This window comes from Rhineura floridana, chromosome 8 (genome assembly GCF_030035675.1).
Source record: "Rhineura floridana isolate rRhiFlo1 chromosome 8, rRhiFlo1.hap2, whole genome shotgun sequence".
Lineage (NCBI taxonomy): Eukaryota > Metazoa > Chordata > Lepidosauria > Squamata > Rhineuridae > Rhineura > Rhineura floridana.
In genome coordinates this window covers 109,145,203-109,167,046 of record NC_084487.1, presented here as the reverse complement: position 1 = coordinate 109,167,046, position 21,844 = coordinate 109,145,203, and the positions used below count along the sequence as shown (strand labels likewise).

The 21,844-nt window shown below is 42.9% G+C and overlaps 2 protein-coding genes across 4 annotated transcripts in view; both read right to left on the bottom strand.

Moving 5' to 3' along the window:
* The window catches only part of SLC26A4 (solute carrier family 26 member 4), a 42,760-nt gene extending 32,252 nt beyond the window's left edge, over nucleotides 1-10,508 (bottom strand). Inside the window, exons 1-4 of the mRNA XM_061640369.1 lie at nucleotides 10,489-10,508; nucleotides 1,536-1,703; nucleotides 1,238-1,377; nucleotides 669-779 (exon numbers count right to left, since the gene is read on the bottom strand). Coding sequence (XP_061496353.1) covers nucleotides 669-779; nucleotides 1,238-1,377; nucleotides 1,536-1,690 — 406 coding nt within the window. The 5' untranslated portion in view covers nucleotides 1,691-1,703; nucleotides 10,489-10,508. The remainder of the gene's footprint in view (nucleotides 1-668; nucleotides 780-1,237; nucleotides 1,378-1,535; nucleotides 1,704-10,488) is intronic.
* A 2,595-nt stretch (nucleotides 10,509-13,103) lies between these two features.
* The window catches only part of BCAP29 (B cell receptor associated protein 29), a 43,616-nt gene continuing 34,875 nt past the window's right edge, over nucleotides 13,104-21,844 (bottom strand). Inside the window, exons 7-8 of one of the 3 annotated variants that reach the window (XM_061640366.1) lie at nucleotides 16,985-17,085; nucleotides 13,104-14,690 (exon numbers count right to left, since the gene is read on the bottom strand). In XM_061640366.1, the coding sequence (XP_061496350.1) occupies nucleotides 14,652-14,690; nucleotides 16,985-17,085 (140 nt within the window). In that variant the 3' untranslated portion in view covers nucleotides 13,104-14,651. Of the gene's footprint in view, nucleotides 14,691-16,984; nucleotides 17,086-17,145; nucleotides 19,128-21,334; nucleotides 21,794-21,844 lie in introns of those variants that run through there. The other 2 variants (XM_061640363.1, XM_061640364.1) reach the window with 2 other exon arrangements.

Genomic DNA, 21,844 nt, shown 5'->3' with positions numbered 1-21,844 from the left:
ATATTAAATATCCAAGGCAAGAATAAAAGCAATGTTTTGATAATTAAACACATAGGGTAGTGTTAGTCATACTCCACGTAGACCCTTTCAAATTAATGGATTTAAGTTGTTAATTGATTTCAGTGAGTCTACTCTGAGTATGACACTGGATGTCACCTATAGCCACCGCAGAAGAAACTGATTTAACATCCGGCTTGTCACACTTATCATAAACTAGTGTCCTTAAGAGTGTGCATTTTCTGCATTATTTTCACATCTGCCTGTCATCTAGGATTAGCAATTAATACGTTGCAGTCATTACACTGAGTTAAAAGTACCCTGCTATTGCCGTTGGCCTGCATAAACCTGATTCACAACTTGCAATGGGTCTGATGTCATGTAACTAGCTTCTGCTGTGTTCTAGCAGTAGCAAAAAAAGAGGTCACATATATATAATGTATGCATGCAAGTTATTTCCAGTAATCATCTGTAAAAAAATGTGGAAAAATATTGACAAGCATGAAACTGCATAGGACACAATTCAAACACAACAAGAAGATGCCAAAATAAATGCATATAGTAAACTGGATCCAGCAAAATTACTGCCTCACATAAAATATTAATACCTTAGAATAAACTTACCATTCTGGAATTAATAACTGAGTGAAATTAGCATGAAAAGTATTTACCAACAGAGATGTGTTTTGATGTTCCTAAGAAGAAGTATGTAAGGATGGGGAAAAAAGCAGAGTAGAGGCCATATCCAACTGGAACTGCAACCAATAATGCATATGCCAAGCCTGAAATCATGGAAAATTAAATATTTTATTGACTAATCTCATAATGGATTCTTTCAATATCTACATCCATTACTGAAAGAAGAAGAAAAAGTGAAGTTCCTCTCTACACAGGTATTATTGACAGTTGTATTTCACATCTATGGCCACATGTACAAATCTGATCTGTTCCTGTTGCGTAGGGCACAATTTGTAAAAGTCAGTTTTTTATTTATTTATTTTTAATTATATTTATATCCCACCCTTTCTCCCAGTAGGAGCCCAAACCTTTCAGCCTGAACCTAACTTTGTGTACTCCAATCTTCAACATCTCATGATTGCAGACAAGCCTAAAAAAATAGTGAAATAAATCTGGACAGTGTTCCACTATTGCAAGACATAGTCTGAGTAGCTTCAGTACCGTCTCATTTATTTCCCCTGTAAGAATAGTTCAGTAGGAAAAAAAATTGGATCTGTCTTACCTTGTAAAGTAGCCACAAGTCCAGTACTGACACCAGAAATTATATCACTGATGAGCCATTCCTTCACCCTGTACTTAGGCAACCATTCCAGAATAGGAAACAAGGTCTTGGTTATCTGAAAGGCTTTATTTCTTGAACAGCTGCCAAGGACAAAATGTTAAATTGCTAGAGTAACATTGTGAAATACACCTACTCTCCTGCCATGGCCCACCCTCATTTGATTCAGGATTCTTTCAGTTCTTGGATGTCACTTTCCCCTGTCCCACCAAATGATGATGTATGCCAGTTAGTCAGTCACCTGCAAGTTTTCTGGACTCGTTCCCGGAGTGTTTTGGACACCACCAATTTCCTCTCATTCTCCTCTTGAAAGGTTGGCTCGTTGTATATGGGCCGGGCCACCACATAGCGACTGAGATCCGGTCGGGCTCCATCACCTCCACCACCTGCTGCCATGCCCCTGCCCTGCCTACAGGTGAAAACAATGAAGAAGGACAACTTTTCCAAAGCACACAGTCTCCAGAGGCAGCCAGCCATCAAGTACAGCATGCCCTGCAAGCTCAGCCTACATTTGGAATATCCAGGTGAATCCAGCCTATGACAAGAGAGCTTAACACCAGCTTCTTCCCACTGCATGGGGCTGCAGTGACTGCCTGCTCCTTTTCCTCAGGAACCCTACTGCCATCTTCTCCCTCCAAGTCAAGGAGGCCTGCCTTAGCCCCATTTCTTTTGCTCTGTGCCCTCTGCCAGCCAGCTACCCTGGAAAAAACAAACACCCTCACTGTAGCCCCCAAGACTTTCACTTCTTTTCACTTCCATTTTGTTTAAAGAAGCACAACATTCTGTGTCTTAATATTAACAGCTACACGAGAAACTTCTGGCTGTGGAGAGGGGGCAGTTTGTTCCCCAGCACCGTGCCGCTTTGAGGAGCCTTTCTGTGGATTTCCTGGCCCTCACACCGCTGTTAAAGGCACTTCTGCTGGGGGAGAAAGAGGCCAACTCTGTTGTGTCTGCTGCTCAGAGTATGAAGTACTAGACCCCTTTCCTGTAAAGGGGAAAAAGCCACCTGTGGCAGCCCCCGCGTTTCTGTGTGGGCGCGCGCTCGTCTTTCCCCAGACCACCTCCTCATTCAGTGCTCCACTTCTCATCCCCTCAAGGCAGCAGTACTAACCCTGCCGGCTGCTCCCGCCCGCTCAGTTCCCGTCGGGCGTCGGAGCGAGCGCCTTCTCGGACTCAATCGCCGCTTTGCGCCTCACGACAAGACAGCGCTGTCCGAGTACTGAAGCCCGCCTGGCTTCTTCTCAGAAGAGTTGTCGCCGCCGCTGCTCTTGCGCCTTCTTCTTCAGGCCTTTGACGCCTCGGCGATGTGAAATAAATGTGCGAGGGAAGAACCGTGGGCTCCTTACCTGCGCGTGCCCCCAGAGCTCCAGCATTCGGCAAAACGGGTAACCCACACGCAGCATTTATACGGCCAGCCCAGCCTCAGCCGCTTTCCCTTTATTTACAGGCAAACAGAAGCGTCCGGCTGAAACAGCCTATGCCACCTCCCTCCCTCCCCCTCACCTGCACAACCAGCCCTACCCTCAGGTGCTTGGTTGTTTCCCGCACGCCACCACCATCACCCCCAGTACGGCACGACGCAGGACAGGACCAACATTTACTTGGGTAGGTGCGTGGGAGGGATGGGGGTTCGGGGTCTGAAGGGGAGCTGGAAGCTGGCGTGTCTTTGGGAAGGACTTCGTACCCACTTCGTTATTGCCAGGACAATTTGAAACAGAGCTGAAGGAACCAACAGCCTCAAGGACTGAAGTTCATATGCCTGTGCACCCCAAAGTGAGCTTTGGGTTACCCCGTATCATTTATTTGTTTGCAAAAAATGTCTGCACCGCCAACATTCAGGCAAAATATGGTGGGAGCAAACAGCATAAAATCAACAATAACATTGCATTCGGAAAACAATAACAAAATACATCACAAATCATTAGGTCAGGTTAAAGGAGCTGGATCATCCCACAAGGAAAGACTGGTAGAACAGGTGAGTTTTAAGCAGGCACCTAAATGCCAATATTGTAGGTGCCTGCCTGATGTTCATTGGAAGTACATTCCGAATAACAGGTGCCACCACACCAAAGACCTTACAGGACATAAGATGAACCTTAAGAGCATCCTAAGCCACTTTTAGTAGTGCCCTATATCTTCATGAGGGGGGACTGTCCCTTTTGAAGTCCACAAGAATGACCTCCAACCCAAACTTGTTTTTCTAATAAGAAGTGGGATGTGCACCCCACATTAACCTTTGGGCCACCAAAAAACAGTCACCCAGCCACAACTCTAGAAAAGAGTCCTCCATGAAAATTCCTAGCATCAAGTCTGGTCCAACACTTCATTTTGGCACAACAGTCTGTCAAGCATGCTGCCCACAGCCAATATATGTATACTGTACATTAGTAAGTGCACTCCACAATAAGCTTTGGGTCACCTCAAATCACAGACACAACAAAGAGACGGCAGCCTTTGGTGCATGCTAGCATCGCATCTGGCCCAGTGCTTGCTTTGGGCACAAGATACTGACAAGCATATTGCCCCATGTCAATAATAACTAACCTTTTAAAAGGATAAGGAACTGGGGGTGCACCCCAAATTAAACTTTGGGTTGCCATACATTGTACACTGACACAGTCAGGAGAGTTTCCTCTATGAGGGCATCCAGCCCAAAAAGCACACTACCCCCATACCAATAAATGTCAATGCATATAGAAAGGAACAATGATCTGGGATGTGTGCACCCCAGACAAAGCTTTGGGCCACCACATGCCATACACTGAAATGACCAGGGGGCTGCTGCATTTGTGACACCCTAGCATTTTTTCCAGCCCTGTGTTTTGTGAATGATATTGTTCACTTGTTTCTGCTTCTATTTATATTTTCGTCAAGTTTACTGACTCCTATTCCTTTCGTCTTCTTGCTACAAATATGCAATAGTAGGAACTATAGAAGTTACTATGGTATTATGTAAACTAACTTGGATTTTTGTTACAGGAAAAGCAGGATACCAATTGTATAAATCAATAATTTTATGTCTTTAGCATTAGCAATATAAAAATAGCATATTATCAATGACTAGGATACAGTTTACTATGTTTTATTATTTTACTATATAAATGTGTGAACAAGGAGAGGCTACACCTTCTAATATAAGAAATTGTAAGTAGGTTTGGAGGTACTGGAACTGTGGCATTTGAGAATGTGGAAAATCCTACTCTTGCATTTTGTCCCCAAACAATCACTATTTCTGCTTCCTATGTACTTTATTGTGCTAGCTTTTGTTATTTGCTTCTCCACACTACAAACTGCGATTCAAACTGCGACAATTCCTGTATGCACTGGAACTAGAATTCTTAAACAGTATAGAAGGTAGAACACAGGGACATCATTTCATACTTGCATGCTTGACAGGTCCTTAGCTGAACTGGACTCATGAAGCACCTGTGATTAGGCCCCAGCATAAATTGTTTATTGAAATAATATTTTCCCCGCACTTGCTATTTCCTAGAGCTGTCAACACTTCTTTCAAGTTAAATTAAATGTTGGCAGTAATCCCTTTGTTGAAAATAAGTTGGCCCTCTACATCTGTCTTTTCTTTGTTCCTTATATGATGAATTAACTATGTTGGCTGAACTGGATGAATAAATGTAAATATAGATAGGAACTGTCCCAATATATAACTAGTAACAAAACTGGAGTTTAGTTATGATAAATAAACTTAATCAAACACAATTAAGCAATCTCATTAGATACTAAAATGGAGAAATATAGATGAAATAACTACATACAGCAGATGTAGGGAACCCGTGGCCCTTCAGATGTTGGACTACAATTCCCATAATCTCTGAGCATTGGTTATGTTAGCTGGGGCCGATGAGAGAGTCCAACTACACCTGGAGGGCCACAGGTTCCCTTTTCCTTCACTACAGTGCACCGGAATCTGTATGAAATCTCTAATAAAAATGGTCACAATGCTCACTACAAATGGTAGGGCCGCAAGCTTTAAGGCTGATGAACTTCTGTTTCAATTGATTATTCAGTTATTAATCTGTTATGCTAAGAGCTAAGCAGACTTATTTTTTACATCTGTTTTGGCTATGGTGAATAAACATAATATTTTTTCCAGTCACTTTTAAGAGAGTATCACCTTCTGTTATCATGAGATAGCTTGCATTAGTATATATATCTCATACTTCAGTATTTCAAAAAGGCACCTATATTAAGCTTTTCTTCATATGAAAATATATTTAAATGTAATTATCTAATTGATTATTATTTAAAAGGCAGATGAATAATAAACTAAGAATTCTGTAGTAGGCTGACAGTCCTAATAAACAGCTGGCAAATAAATATGTCACATATTTTCAAATATTCAGGTTAAGCTCCAGGACTGTGAATTGCACAATATTATACCCACAACACTAACACAACTGAGAACTCTGTGGCATGGTGGTAGTAAAGGATGGTTTGGCAGAAAAATCTAACCATAGCTGGATTTTAGTAAGCACATTAAAATAAAATATTAAGTTGTGTAACACTGCAACAACTCACTTCAACTAACATTGTAGATTAATTTGCTTTATTTCCTTATAAAGCATGCAATACACTATATATACACTTGCTCATATTTTAATTGTGATTTTATTTGTTGTACACCGCCCTGAGAGCTTTCTGCTATAGGGCGGTCTAGAAATGTAATTAAATAAATAAAAAATAAATAAATAAATATCACATGGCTATGTTTAACATATAATTTTTAAACGATTATTATTTAAGTAAATGTATTTATTTATTTAGGCTGGGGTGGATAACCTTTTTTTGGCTTAAGAGCCCCATTGAGGGTTGACACTGTCTGAGGGTTGCTTGTCAGTGTGCATACACAGACTGATTCTTGCAGCACACACACACACACTGAGGGGGGCAGACATGTAGCCTGCAAATACAGTGAAGTTGGGGCAAAATGTTTTTGATCCCTATGGTATGGCATCACTGATATAGGAGGGTCTCCTTTAACTTTAAAGAGCTCCCCCCTTTTTCCTCTCATGTGTGGCGCCATTCTTAGGTTTTAAGAGAGGAAACAGGAAGGATTCTCCCTGTTTCCTAAGCCCCCTGAAGACCTTCCTTCCAACAATGGCGCAGCATGAGAGGATGAAGGGGAGCTTCATAATGGTGTAAAGGGGTGCCAACTGTAGGAACAGGATGGCTGGCCACTAAAAATGGCTCTGTGGGCCTTAGCTGACTCGTGGGCAATGGATTCACCTCACCAGATTTCAGCTATTTATATCCCACCCTTAATCAGAAGATCTCGGGGTGGATCACAATCAACTGCAATCCATACAATAAAATACCATATCAATACACAAAAATCCATAAAAACACAAAATATCAAATATCTCTCAGATGAACATCAGTTACTAAAAGCTTGCATTAAAAACCATGTTGTGAGCTGGCATCTGAATGACAGTAACATAAACAACACTGAATTTCAGGGAGCTCCAGAGCCAGGGTGACACCATGGAGAAAGCTCACCCTTGTGCCACTCACCAGATGTATTGTTTCTTGTGATGGAAGGGCCTCCTGGGAAATCTAAATTCACTATAGAGTGAAAAGCACTCCTTTATGTATTTGAGTCCCAAGTCATTTAGGGCTTTATTAATCATTCGTAACATTTTGAATGAGGAGTGGAAATGTATTTGCAGCCAGTGCAATTCTTTCAGAACTGGTGTAATATGGTACAAATAGCAACTCCTCTCAAGAGCCAAGCTACCATATTTTGCTTTAGATATAATTCCTGAGTCATCTTGGAGGGTACTCCTACAGAGCACATTAAAGTAATGGTGGGTTATCAGAGCATGAATTACTGTAGCCAAGCCATCCATGGCCAGGATTGGGTGTAGCCGGCAAACCAGCAATAGCTAGGAAAAGGCATTGCGTGTCATTGTAGATTCTTGGGTCACCAGTGACAAGGTGGAATTCAGGAGAACCCCCAGACAACACATCTGCTTTGTCAATGGGAGTACATCTGCTTTTTCAAGGGGAGTGTATATCTACACAAAAAAGGGACATCAACATACTTGCATATGTACAAATATATTATAATTATCTTCTAACTTAGATCATCCTATTCATTTGTAGGTGAGGAAAGTCAAGTTACTCATTACTTCATTTCAAAACATTGTGAAATCTTATTGTGTTTTTGGAAATAGCATGTTCTTCTTACATTATTCAATAAAAATAGAGCAAATTGTCATAAACTTAATTTGGCATTCTCCCATCTCTCATTCTAATACAGTGTGTCAGTTTTTTCCTTTTTTCCCTCTTTTTCCTTTGCAAATATGTGAAGCACTTTGCATATCAACTAGAGGAATGATCAGCATATTTGTATGATGTCCTGATATGTATGGAAAAACTACTACCAGTTTATCATTATCATCACAATCAGCATGTTTGTATCACTTGTTGACATCAGGAGATTTGGGCTGCAGTGTCACCAATATGCGGATGACACTCAGCTCTATCTCTCGTTTAAATCTTCACCAGAGTCTGCTGTGGAGACCATGTCCAAGTGCCTGGAATCCGTGAGTGGATGGATGGGAACAGGCTGAAGTTGAATCCTGATAAGACTGAGGTGCTCCTCGTGGGAGACAAGGGAAGGTTGGGAGATGTTGACCTGGTGTTCGATGGGGTGAAATTGCCCCTGAAGGACCAGGTCCACAGCCTTGGGGTTGTTCTTGATTCCAAGCTGTCCATGGAGGCTCAGATTTCGGCAGTGAGCCGGGCAGCTTGGTATCAATTGCACCTCATTCATAGACTGCAGCCCTACCTTCCTGCTCATCAGCTCCCACTGGTGGTACATGCCCTGGTCACCTCTCGGTTGGATTACTGTAATGCGCTCTACGTGGGGTTACCCTTGAAAACGGTCCGGAAATTACAACTTATACAGAATGCTGCGGCTCAACTGCTTACAAACTGTCACCGCCGGGAACACATCACCCCAGTGTTGTTCGACCTACACTGGCTTCCAGTTATTTTCCGGGCCCAATTCAAGGTGTTGGTATTAACCTTTAAATCCCTATACGGTCCCGGCCCAGTTTATCTGATGGAGCGCCTCCAGCGCCACCAACCATGCCGCCCAACAAGATCAGCCACACAGGACCTTCTCTCAATCCCACCAACTAAAACAGCTAGGTTGGTGGGGACAAGAGAGAGGGCATTTTCAGTGGCGGCCCCCACTCTCTGGAACTCCCTCCCGTATGACCTTCGACATGCCCCTTCCCTGAATGTATTCCACCAAGCTTTGAAGACCTGGCTCTTCAGACAGGCCTTTGGGACTTACGGGGAGGGTTAAATTTTTACGACGAATAGCCTACTACTCTGTACTGGAACTGTTTTATTGTTTTATTGTTATATTGTATTTTATGATGTATTTTATTATGACATAATGTATTGTTGTTAAATTGTACATTGCCTAGAGTGGCCATTGGCCAGATAGGCGACCCACAAATTAAATTATTATTATTATTATTATTATTATTATTATTATCAGCACAGTCTCTTTCATTGGATATATATCAGCATTTCTCAAACAGTAGATTGAGGACTCCCAGTGGGCCTCAGTCCCACAGCCCACCCGGTGCCTCCTCACTGATCTGCTCATATCCCCTAGCTGTGCTGTAACCTTGGGGGCTGGGAAACAGAGAGGTTTGGGAGATGGGGAAGGGAAGTCTCCCTCCATTAAGGGGAAAGTGGCAGTGGAGGAATTCAAATTAGAAGGCCAGTATTTTTTAAAAAGTAATAGTAAACTGGGAATAGAAAGGAAGAGGATAAGAGAGGGAAATGGTTACAAGAGGAGGAAGTGAATGTAAAAAGGAGCAGGGAGGAGAGGTGAAATATGCTGATGGCTTGGAGTGGGGGTAAGGACAAGTTTATGTATGAAAGAAAAGGGGAGAAGAAAATACAGGAGGCATGGAGGGAAAATATAAAATAAAGTCTTCACTTTGACCCTCTGAATCAACAAATTCTATCTAAAATGTGGAGATTGAGTCACAATACCCCCTCAGCCAATGCCTATATTTAGGTTGAGGAAAGTGGAATTATGGAACTGCTTACTATGAAGATATTACTGTGCTGAAAAAATTAGCAATTTCCAAAGGGGAAATCAATAGAAAATTATATCAGTAACTGCCAGCTGATTATGCAAAACTCCACTTCGATCCACCACCATTTTGTGACTGGTGGACCTCAGTAATTTTCATCCCTCTCAACTGGACCTAGGGATAGAAAGTTTGAGACCTCCTAATATGGGGCACACATTCAGCTGCTACATTTCCACTAACCAAAATACTCCCCCCACACATGCGAATTATCCTTCAGTGTGATGCATACATTCATCTCAGTTTGTACTTTTATACAGTTCCTGACAGATATTTTGACCATTGTTTCTGTGACGTATTAATACAGCTACTAATGGGCCTGTAAAAGAGAGAAATATCTGTACTGCAATTCATGTATCTAATTGGAGGGTGGAAATTGGTTTTTTAAAAACCCATCCCTTTGTGACAGACAGCTGAATGGGAGAATAATTTGCAATACAGTTGACTTAGTACTTCTCATTGTTGGTTAACATTTAAATTAATGGGAATTGCTTGTGCAGCTTCTGTTAAAAACATGGAAAATATGTGGATAAATTAGAATCCATGGTGTGTGGTTTCTCCTCTTATCTGATACCATCCTGTCTCGTCATGTCACTTTGCTTGGCTTCCATTTGTTTGCACCAACTGATTCCCCTCCCCTGATTTCAAGTGTGCAGTTTCAACACAAGCCACATGGGGATTGCACTGTTCCATATTAGATCAAAGGGCAGTATGAGGAGTTAGTGGGGACAGTGCAAATGCAACACTGTAAATGAAAGTTAAATAAAATCCCACACAAATGTACTTTGCTTCTTTCTGCTGGTGACTGTTTCATGTATTTCCAGCCAAGTGCTAAATTATGCTATAAAACAGGAATGCTGCCAATCAAATGAAGGAACTGGGAATCAACAGTGGACAAAGACCTATGCATAGGATCCATCTCTCCATGAGCATCAGTGATGAGCAAAAGATCTGACATCCCATTTTAGTAAGAAAACAGATTTGTTAAGCTAATATATTTAAGTATTCATCTTTATGGTGTGCTCTCTATGAACCTGAAGAGTTACTTATTCCTACCCTTTCAGTCTTCTGATTTCTTGATAATATGCATCTTGAGTAACAGATATGCTGCTGAGTAATACAGGTCAGTCCAAACATGCAGCTTTGAACTTCTGATAACCTCAGTTTTGAACACTTATTATCTAACAGCCTAAAGAAAAGATGAGAGAACATGTTTTAATATGCATTACTGTAGAGCCCAGGTCTGTTAATTTCAGTCAAAATGGCTTAGTTCTTCATTATAATAATGGTGCTTGAAGGATGACATAGTTCCACTTTACACAAATTCTGTTTCTGAAGGCATCAACATTCTCCTCAGAGGTGGGAGGTGCTGTGATTGAAGTCAGCAAGCTGGGCATAGGTAGATGAAGAAGTTGCTTAGAAAAAGTTTTCTGTGTAGGACTGTAGTGGTTTTTTTTAGTGGGAGGGACATGAAGGAAAAAGGGTTCTCTCAAAAATATGTTCTAGAACAAGGCAGTACTGCATTAGTAGTAGCATTTGTAAGCTAATGCTGTCCAACTAAAGAGTGATTTATAAGTGTCGCTACAGCTATGTGTCTTAACTTACATCAAAATACCCTACAGTGTGCTGAGCATGATTATCAGTAACTGCTCAGATTTTTTTATATATTTTTATTCACCATTACAGGTCCACTATTAGAAGCAGGTTGGCAGACAGAATCTACATATTATGCTATAGATGATTAAATAAGAGCAGAAGAAATAGGGGTCTATTTTTAACCATCTTGAATTACTCAGAGCTCAAATATGACTGTCAAATCTAATGTCATCATAGAGGAAATGGAAATGGACTGCCTTCAAGTCAATCCTGACTTATGGCTACACTATGAATAGGGTTTTCATGGTAAACGGTATTCAGAGGGGGTTTACCATTGCCCCCCTCTGAGGCTAGTCCTCCCCAGCTGGCTAAGTGTCAGGATGCAGGATTGGGACCCTGGCACTTCAGAGGATGAGGAGGAGATCATTTTCCCAGAGTTGTGTGAAGAGGGGGAGGGAGAACTCTCTGAGATAGGGTTGCCCCGCAACGAAGGCCTTGAAACTCCAGCAGACACAGATACAGACTCTGCTCAGGAATTTCCCACGCTCACCCCCCTTCTCAAGCCAGAGCAGTTAGAACAAGAAGGGGGGGGAATTCAACTCCCTCATCAGCCAGAGAAAAGCCCGCCTGATGGGCATAACGTTCACCCCCCTCTTTCCCCAATACCAGAGGCAGAATCTTCAGAGGATGAGGAGGGGGCAGAGCTTCCCCCCTCACCAAGAACCCGGAGAAAACAAAAACGAGCAAAGGGGAGAGAAAGGAGGGGCGGGGAAGAGAGCGTCCTAAGGTGGAGTGAGAGAATTCGCGCCAGAAAGCCCCCTTTATAAGGTTAAGGGGGGGCAGGGATTCCTTGTTCTGTCAACTCTCTTGCATGTCGCTGGACACGTGTTCTTGTGTTCCTTCATGAGAAGGCACAGCCTCTGTTTGGATATTACCCTAATAAAGACTGAACTGCTTTCACAACCTGGTCTGGTTTCTGAGTCCAGTCCCGGACACAACACTAAGGCCTGCTCAGCTTGCCACAGCTGCACAAGCCAGTCCTTCCTTGTCCGTGACTGTCAGCTGGGGGGCAACTGGGCTCCTTGAGACTATGCAGCTTGCCCACAGCTGCACAGGTGGCAGGGCACGTAACCCCTAAGCCACTCACTGTGGGGGTGATCTTTAGCTGGCCTTTGACACCCAGGAAACACGAGCAGGGATTTGAACTCACAGACTCTGGACTCCCAGCCAGGTTCTCCTCCCCACTGTACTATACCAGCTGTTATGCCCTAATAGAGGGGCAGTGCTTAATAATATTAATTTGGAGTATTTTAGGCAAGGGCTCTTCCTGTACATTATGACATAATGCACATATAGTTTCAATCTTTATATGGAGTGCAGGATGTCATTTTCAGGTGGTACAGAAACAAGTTTTTGCTGGTGTAGGGAGTGGGGGAGAAACCCCCAACATTCACACACAGTAGCAATGTGACACCAGAACAGTTGTACCATACAAGGAGTGCAAACACACACACAAAAAAACATATTGATGCAGGAAAACCACGACAGTGTGCCTACAGTACAATAGTGCACAAGTTATATGCAGGACATGTTGGGTAAGATTTGCAGACTCATCTCCAGGTACCTGCAAATCTGCTTTCCTTGTTTCCACAACATGCCTCATGATTGCACTTAAGAACACAGTAGTAGGTTAACTTCAACATGCGGGGGAATCATTTCTATCCAGATCCTCAGACAGTACCTCACCATCAGTCTAGCAGATATTACAGAAAATACAGCAAGATATAATCACTGCAGGTCTTGGAGACATTTCATTGATAGCAGAATCTACAATGTAAAAACTCAAACCTATTGTGCTGATATATCCTACAAGTTTTGAGAATGAAACTGAAGACTTCTTGGGATACACTTTAAGGGTTAGGTTGTGCCATCATCAGCTAAAGTCACAATGTATGTACTGAATCTCTTACGACCTCACGTACTTCAGTCATTCTTCAGCACTGGAGATTTAATATACTCTTAATTTCTAAGACTTGTCACACAAGGCAATCAAATGACACACAAATACACAGCCATTTGCATGAATTGCCAGCGCCTTTACTAAGTTTTCCAAAATAAGTGTGTTATTCAATACAATCCCCAAAGTATGCAAGATCAGCTTAGTGGTGTGCTGCATTTTTATACAGCAAACATTTGAGTGCAGGTTTTCAAGAGAGAATTAGTGGACTCAGATGCATCAGATTTCAATTCTCTCTCATATGTTAAAAAAACACAACTAGAGAAACCTCAAACACAGAATTTAATAGCATAATTAACATTTTCTCTATAAGATCAGATGCTTATAAACATGAAACTCTTAATACTCATGGCACTTTTGGTATCAATATAAAGTTCCAAATATCTTATTTTTGATTACAAATACAAGTTCCTTTCTTACAGAATATATTATAGATAGGTAAACATTGCAAACAGCTAGTTTTGTCCAAATAGTTGATTATTCATTTATTTCAATCACAGGAACAAAGTAAATACAGTAGCTTGCTGTTTATGAATTCCAATTTTACAAGTTACACATATAGAAAGATAAATGAAGCTTAAAGATTCTCTTTATTAACAAATCGAAATCCAAGTAGAATATTGGAACCAATGCAAAAAAATTAGAAATAAAACTTTCACTTGCACATAATGAAGGTAGTAGGAAAAAATAGTATGTCACAAATAACTAATCACCATAAAAAGCCTGCTTCCTAAGTTATACATTCACGTTTTTCAGAGGTACCACCCATTGTACAAAGAAAACACAACATATTCAAGTTACTGAATACATGAAGTAGATAAAAATTATGAATAAAAAATTTAAAAGGGAGAAAAACTCTGAACCATACACTTCTATGCAATTAAATGTGAAGTGCTTAAAATTATTTTAATACTTTTATTTGTTAAATTATTCCATTCATATGGATGTAACATGTTTCACTATGCTTATTCTTCTAATGAAAAGGTTTAATGGCATCCTGATCATTACTAGTGGATTAATTCACCATAATTCATGGTTTGATGAAGTTTATAAAGCCTGTTCTACATTACTATGGTATGCGCAATCTCCTACCTTTTTTAGTTTCAGTGTAAAATACTGGATAGGAGCTGAATGGTGGCTAATGGAAATTTCCATTTAAAAATGCTTTACATTTTCCTCATAGGATTAAACAGATTCTTCACAGTATGGATACACCATTTACTGGTCTGAATCCAAACCACCACACAAATAGTTCTATGCGCCCAAAGGAGGTGTGGACTTGTATTTCTTGAACACCAGCCCACCATGAGACATGGCAAATCTTTTTTGCAACTGGAGTTCATGTGATATGCCATAGGAACCTGTCATTCAAACAAAAAAGGCAAAAATTCCACTGGGCTTTTGACACAACTAAAGTAGGTCATTGGATTATGGCCACTATTTCCATTGCAAAATAAAATACATTTGGCAACCTAGAGTTTCAGCTACAGTGCATTTCCCTTGAAAGAAAATAAACCTTGTTTTCATAAAGCTCTGGAGAGTAAAGACAGGAACAAGAGACGATTCATGCTGATGCACATGTATTAAAAATGTCTTTGTACTGCATTTATTTGGCTTTCTTATCACATTTTTCATCTGCACAGCACTGTAAAGGTAAGGAGGAAGACATGTGAGAAAAGGAATGAAACTATCTTTGTAGATGGTAACTTGCACATCAGGATGACCATAGGTCTAATGTCTACACCAGGGGCCACCAACATTTTGGGTCCATGGGCACATCTGGAAACCTGAGAAAATGTTGTGGGCACCACCCACCCCACACTGCAGCCACACACACCACACTGCTCTCACACATACATATTCACTAATTAGGCTTGAAAAAAGCTGCAATCTTAAGATAGGTATCAACTCCCAACAATTAAGCTTGGGGGAGGGGAAGCTGTCTACTGGAGCCAATACAAAACTTGATTCGAGACTAATTGCAGCAGGGGAGGTGTGATTTGGATGGGTGCAAACTGGAATGGAAATAGTAAGCTTTCCACTCCCCAACTGTGACCCCCCCCTCTGAAAATGCCTCTCTCCAACTGTTGATAGAAGGTTTCTATTGGTTTCACTGCAGTGTGGAGGAGCATTTTCAGCATGAGGTGTCACAAAACCACCCCCTCTCCAGTGCAATTAGCTTTGTAAAAAGCCTATTAGCTACAAAAGATTTTTTTCCAACCCAAATTGCAGCAGGAGGAAGTTCCTTTCAGAGATGTAAGGGAAAGCGTTGAGGTGCATGGACACTGTGGGAGGTGGGTTAACAAACCCTACTCTACAGAGTCCTTCACTCAACCCACAAACATACCAGAATATAACAGAGTAACAATGGTTTCATATCCTGGAGAAATCATAAAGGTTATAATCAGGCCTTCAGCCAAAACTCCCTTTATTTAAAGCCTGTAAAGCCACAATCTTCATCTACAAGTCCCCAACCTATAGATATTTTCTATTGGACTACAGGATAAAATTTAGGTGTGTCACTGCAACATTCTGTTGCAGGCATCTCTACCTACTTACCTGGAACAGGAACTTTGCAATGCCTTTCAGGGTTTTTAGGAAGACAGCAATTACAGAAGGGGGACAGACACCTTCTCTCTCCAGCCTGCCCCACCAACCTTCCTCTACTATGTTAGTACTATAGGTCTCAAGGTTGTGGTTGGCTGCTACCCTGAATCTGAGCATTTGTGGGAGGGAGTAGATAGCAGGGGAAGGTAGGTTCTTCATCTTGAAACATCCTAATAAAGCACCAGGTTTTTTTTAACCTTAAGGCATATACTTCCCCAACCCTAACCTCCATTCCAAGATATACACTATAAGATAAGAGATTTGAATGGGCTGATTTCTCACATCAGAGCTACCGTTAGATAGGTAAAACATCTACTTGAGGCATTAGGTTTTAGGGATGGCAAAGTGCCAATTATTCATTTTGACAATCATTTTTATTTTCTACCTCAGAAAATCAAAATGTCTTGGGCTGTGTCTGGTCACCATGTCTGAGGAAGGAAGCCATATATATTTGCATGCCACAGAATGATGAAAATTCACTGTTCTGCACTTTGACTTGTGCAGAGTGATCAGCCATCAACCAAGATTTATTTCCCCCTTTCATAGCGCACGCAATCAAATATTTTTATCTAAATAGCCTAGTTTGCATACCATAGAAAACCACAGTTAATTGTTTACGACAAACATGCCTATCTGGGGTATTTTGCTCCTCTCAGCTAGTGCATGGAGGAAACAAATCATGATCACAGGCTTAGCATTATTTCTGGACAACGGATCATGGTTTTGCACCAACTATGATCACTAAGCAAAGAACAGAACTTGGCTACAGATTGTGGCTTGCTGCAAGTGGAACAAATCATGATCCCTAGTTTAAACCTATTTTTAGTTGGGTTTTGTACTGTTTTAAAAACTATTTTTAGCTGTTTTTTAGTATGTTTCTAAGTCACCTTGAAACACACAAGAAAGGGTGAAGCAGGGGTAACTCACTTATGCATGCTAAACCATGGTTTATGGCTTATTGTGACATGTAATCACAGACAGTGTTTTAGAAAAGAGCAAACTCAAATATTTTTAAAGGCAGGGGAATGCCATTTTTGAGTTTCCCTCTCCTCCTCCTCTGCTACTATTCAAGGAACATAACGTTAACTCAAATATTCTTGATGATACAATTCAGTTTTGTTTTAAAATGAAGTACGTTCTAGTCCAACAACTGTTCTAGGAAAAGTTAAGAGTTAAGTATTCTCATTATTCTGAAAAAATATTTCCAAACATACACACAAAAGCAATCTTTTTGTTATTTGATAAATTCTCTGTGGGATGCAGCACACACAACATTGCTAGTCTAATTCCAGGAAGTCATGAGCGAGCAAATCAACTGCTGCTACTACCTACCAGCAATTTTTCGTATTCTTTTGTAAGGTGATCATATTCTTTTTTAAGGCATTCACACTGCTTCTTAACTGCAGTAGTTTCATATGTTGCCTTGATGAGAGCTGCAAGACACAATAATAGTATTATTCAACATATGAATAAGATTTGGACAGAACACCTGTACATTAAATGATTTTCCCTCCCCAAAAGAAATACTGCAATACTATATAATAAGCTAAAACTGAATGTCACATGCCTGAAAGTCCTTGGCAGTGGGTGAGAATGTTCAACACATAATAACTGCATAAGAGGGATATAACAGAATGCTGATAAACAATGGAGCTTGTGTGAAGAAACAGAAAGATCAGTTTGGATAAGAGAAACATCACAGGTCTAGAGACCTGTGTGCTGCTGGAAGGAAAAAAAGTGGGCAAGCAAAGGACATGCAGATGTTGAAGGAAAGTGGTATAGAGATCAGAGGGGCAGTGAAGGCAAAAAAGCATCAGTATTAAGTTCAACTGCAATAGTATGATCTTGGTGGTGCTAGATTAGTATATATGATTTGCAGACCCAAGCATGAGGTATGACCAAGGGTGAAGGCGCCAAATAATGAGACCAGAGACTAGTATGGGGTAAAAACAAAGTCGTAACATTTTATTGATTGCAGAAACTTGAGGGTTTGGCTTGGTATACGGCAAGATCTGCCCACTGCACAGGTGCTTACATGAGCTCCTGCAACCCAGCTCAGAGTGCTGGGGGGGGGGAAACCTGGCAGAACTCCTTCCTAGCCCTGACAAAGTCCACATCAAGGGGGGGGGGTCAAAACAAACCTGGAAAAACAAAGCACGGGTGGGTGGGAAATTCTTCACGAGAATGGCTGGAAAGGATGGGGACAGACTTCCTTACATAGCCTGTGATCAGACACAGGGGAGGCTAGTTCTCCCCCTGGTCCATTCACAGGCCCTGCTTCCACGCAAGCCAAGTGGATAGCTGATTGGCTCATGCGGAGGCACACTGTCTCCTCTTCCCTCACGGGGTAGTGCCCTTCGAGGTGCGAAGCCATGAGCCTTTGCCTCGTGGATGCCCACCACGCCACAAATCAGGTTCCATAACTGCAGACCCAGGCATGAGGTGCAACCAAGGCAGCAAAATAATGATAACAGAGACTAGTATGGGGTATAAACAAGGCCACAACTCTTTACTGCTTACAGAAACTTGAGGGTTTGGCTTGATATAGGGCGGTCCATTGCACAGTTCACCTATGGTGAGATACAAGATCTCCTGCCCCCCACCTCTGAGCACTGAGAGATCATGGTGAGTTGGGTCCACCCCTTCTAGGAAGGGGCTTGGCCTCTCACTGTGTACTGGTGTTGGAGGCCCTTTGCCAACCAGTAGTGACTCCACCCATCATGTCCCCTCCCATGCTAGGGTGATGGATGTTGAGGCTGCACCACATGTCCGTTAAGGAGATCCCCAAAATGGGAAGCTGGAGGCTATGCCCCTTGCTTTCCTGGATAGGGATCTTGCCTGATGTGAAATTTCTGCCACAAAAGCAGGGTGGATAGCCAGCTAGCTCACCGCCAAACCTTAAAGTGACTGCAACCAACTGAACAGGGCATTGCAAATATCACCTAGCCAGATTTCTGAGCCAGCTTTGGAGAGGTGGATGCCAATTTGTCAATTCAGCTATGAGTTCTAGAAGAAGATGGCAGGGTACTGAATCACCCCATCACCCTGGGCCCGCACGCAACAGCCCACCACCTTATTAATTTTCTGTCTGATGCCGTCCAGCTGAGCGGGATCTTCCACCCCCTCAAGCTTATACACTCCAGGAGGGTGGACCAGAAAACTATCAGGTGAGGAAAACAGGAGAGCAGATGGCTGAGATGCTTGATGGACATAAGGCTAATATTGATGACTTTTCTCCTGCCCAGATCATTTTTGCCCAGCTGCATAATCTCCATGTCTGGAGGTCCAGCAGCAACCGCCTGTTCCAGAAACCATGGCAGGGGCTCATCCCAGATCATTCCCCAAAACCCAAACCAAGTGAGATGAACAGCAGGCCCAAGGCCCAGGTGCTGGTCCCAACTTGAAGACTGCGTGAATCAGCCAGCCCAGAAGATGATGCTGTGTTCAAATATCCATACTCTCTTTTGACCCAGGGCTAGAAAGGAATGAGAAAAGTGAGTGTGTCAGTTGAGGTGTGGAAGCATCTCAGGGCAAATATAGGAGCGGTAAGCAGCGTACCTCCATCTGCCAAATGCAGTGCAACGGCAATCCCCATTTAACAGTCACTGTTGTTGTCCCAATACAAAAAGAGTTGGAACCTAAGTCACCTGGGGTATGCTGAGGCCTCTCACTGCCTGGTGCATCACTCCTGTAAACTGGTGTCTGGTCAGGAAGGCCTTGTCAGTGTGGACCAGGATGAGGCCTAAGCCCAAAGGGTGAACCCCTAAGTAGCCTGAGTGTCCTGGCTGGGACAGGGCTGGGCTGTTGGTCTGCTTAGTGTATGGTGGAGCCCCAGCAGTGCTGATCTGTTTTTGAGCGCTCGATGTGAATTTGAATCCCCTAGGCAGCAACTGATACATTTTGGAGACACAGGGCTCAGTGGGCAAGATACCCTGAGAGCCTCAAAGAAGGCTAGTAAGAAAGCTACCCAGAAGAGCCGCCCTCCAAATTTAGACCATCACAAGGAGGACAAAGCTGCCTGTACTGCACAGAGTAATTGTATGACATAGGCTTGCACTTGTCAGAGGATGAAGGTAGTATTCTGCAGCATTCCTCTAGGACCTTGTGGGTCCAAAAGAAGGCACAGGGGTCTACCAAGGTCTGGGCCTTAGAAAAGAAATATATGACTGCCAGGTGGATGGCCACTGTTCTTGGGGCTAAGCCCTGTTCCCTAAGGGAAGCTAAGTACTGTAAAAGTACTATTCAGCCATCAGTCAAACTTTTCCCCCGAAGCATGCCATTAAGGAATTGCTCCCATGCCATGGAGTATGAGCACACAGTTGAAGAGGCAATGGATTGTGCCACAGGCATCTGACTGGATCTGAAGACCAGCACCAGCCAAAAGGAGATCTTGCCAGAGTGATACCCCATTAAAGGAAGGTAGGCAAGGCAATCAAATCTTGATGTCCTTTGTTGCTTAGATATCTTGATGTGGTGCTGCAAAGCTGAAACACCAGCAATGAATCATGCTAGGTGGATGCAGAAGGCCCTGCCTGGGGAGACTACCCTGCATAAGACATTCAGGTGCCTCAGTAAGCTTTGCATTTGTCTGAGGGTGCACTTTTTCTAGGCCAGCATTCCAGTTAACTGATCCTTGAGGGCTTTTAATTTGTCCTGGGGGAGGTGTGAGGCCACTACTGCGTCCATCTCCATCTCCAGGTATGTAATGCAGGAGAATGGGCCTTCCATTTTTTCCTGGGCAAAGGGAATCCCCAATTCCTTAGTAAGGTTCTTAAAGGCAAGCAAGAAATCCCTGCAGTACCCTGAGCCCATGGGAAGTCATCTAGGTAGTGGTAACAAAGGGGCACCCCACCCTCTCTTTTATGGTCCATTCTAGGAAGGAGCTGAAGGTTTTGAAAGCTGCACAGGTGATGGAACATCCCATGCATATAGCCTTGTCTATGTACCATTCACCTTTACACTTAAAACCCAGCAATGAGAGGTCCTGGGGTGGATAGGGAGGTGAAATGCAAATTGTATGTTGCATTTCATGAGGGCCCCATGGCTGCTGGCCCTAACTACCCAGACTGCTTGATCAAAAGAGGCATACTTGACTGAGAAGATCTCAGCAGGAATATTAACCAACGATCCTTTTTGGTATGAGAGGCTGTTGATGAAACCATATTGTGGCAGTGTGTGCTTGGGCACAATTCCAAATGGGAAAATCCATAGTTTGGGCAGGTGGGGGGACTAAGAAAGGAGCTGACCACCCATTCTGCAAGGCATTCCTTAGCTATCTTAGCTGCTATAACCTCCCTCTAAGAAAGATTCCTTAGAGACTTCTGGTTTGGTCATTTGAAGGCCTCCCAATTTCCCTGGGCCAGTAAGCGGAAGCCATTAGCGAAGCCACCTGCAGATAATCCACGGCTCATTTATCTGGGTACAGGTGGAATACAGGGAGAAGGGGGTGGGACTTTATGTGTGTATGCCTGACCTAGATAGGATGAACTACCTACAACAATATCATGTTCAGGAGGTCTGGGCGGACCCTGTAGTAGGGTTCACATACTTCTTGGTTGTGGGATCTGGGTGACATTGGTCTCAAAAGGAATTCAGGCCACCCTTTCCCCAGGGACGCGCCAGCCAAGCAGAGGGAATTTTTTTGGGGGGGGGGGAATCCCTCCTCCTCAGAAGAGGACTCACCTGTTTTTCCTGTGTTGTCTCAGTCTTCATGCTGTTTCCGGGAAGTCCGCTTCCTGGGCTTCTTTGACTGGCTGCTTCTCTTGGCTTGCCGCCCCTTCCTTCGATCTTTGCCATTCTCCTGGTCCTTGTCAGTAGAAGAACCCCCAACTGGTGACGCTGCTTGTCTTCGCACATGCTTCTGCCGTGTCTTCTGAGGTGGTGGGGCCTGGACACCCAGGCTTGAAGCCTCCAGACGGTCTACTTTAACTGCCAGTTGTGCCAGGGTTTGGGACATGTCCTGCAGCAAGGCAGCATTGTCTGGAGGCACCTGAGAACAGGCCCAATTAGAACCTATTGCAGGGCACCCAGATTGTTGCTGGCTGATCCTCCGACCCCTACCTCTGGTGCAAGGCAGGGAAAGGGATTGGATGCTCTTGGCCCTGGTGACCCTTTTTGCACCTGGCATGGTTGACAACCTGACTAAGAGAAGAGGTAACACCATTAGTGAGATCCATGAGAGCCCTTGGCTTG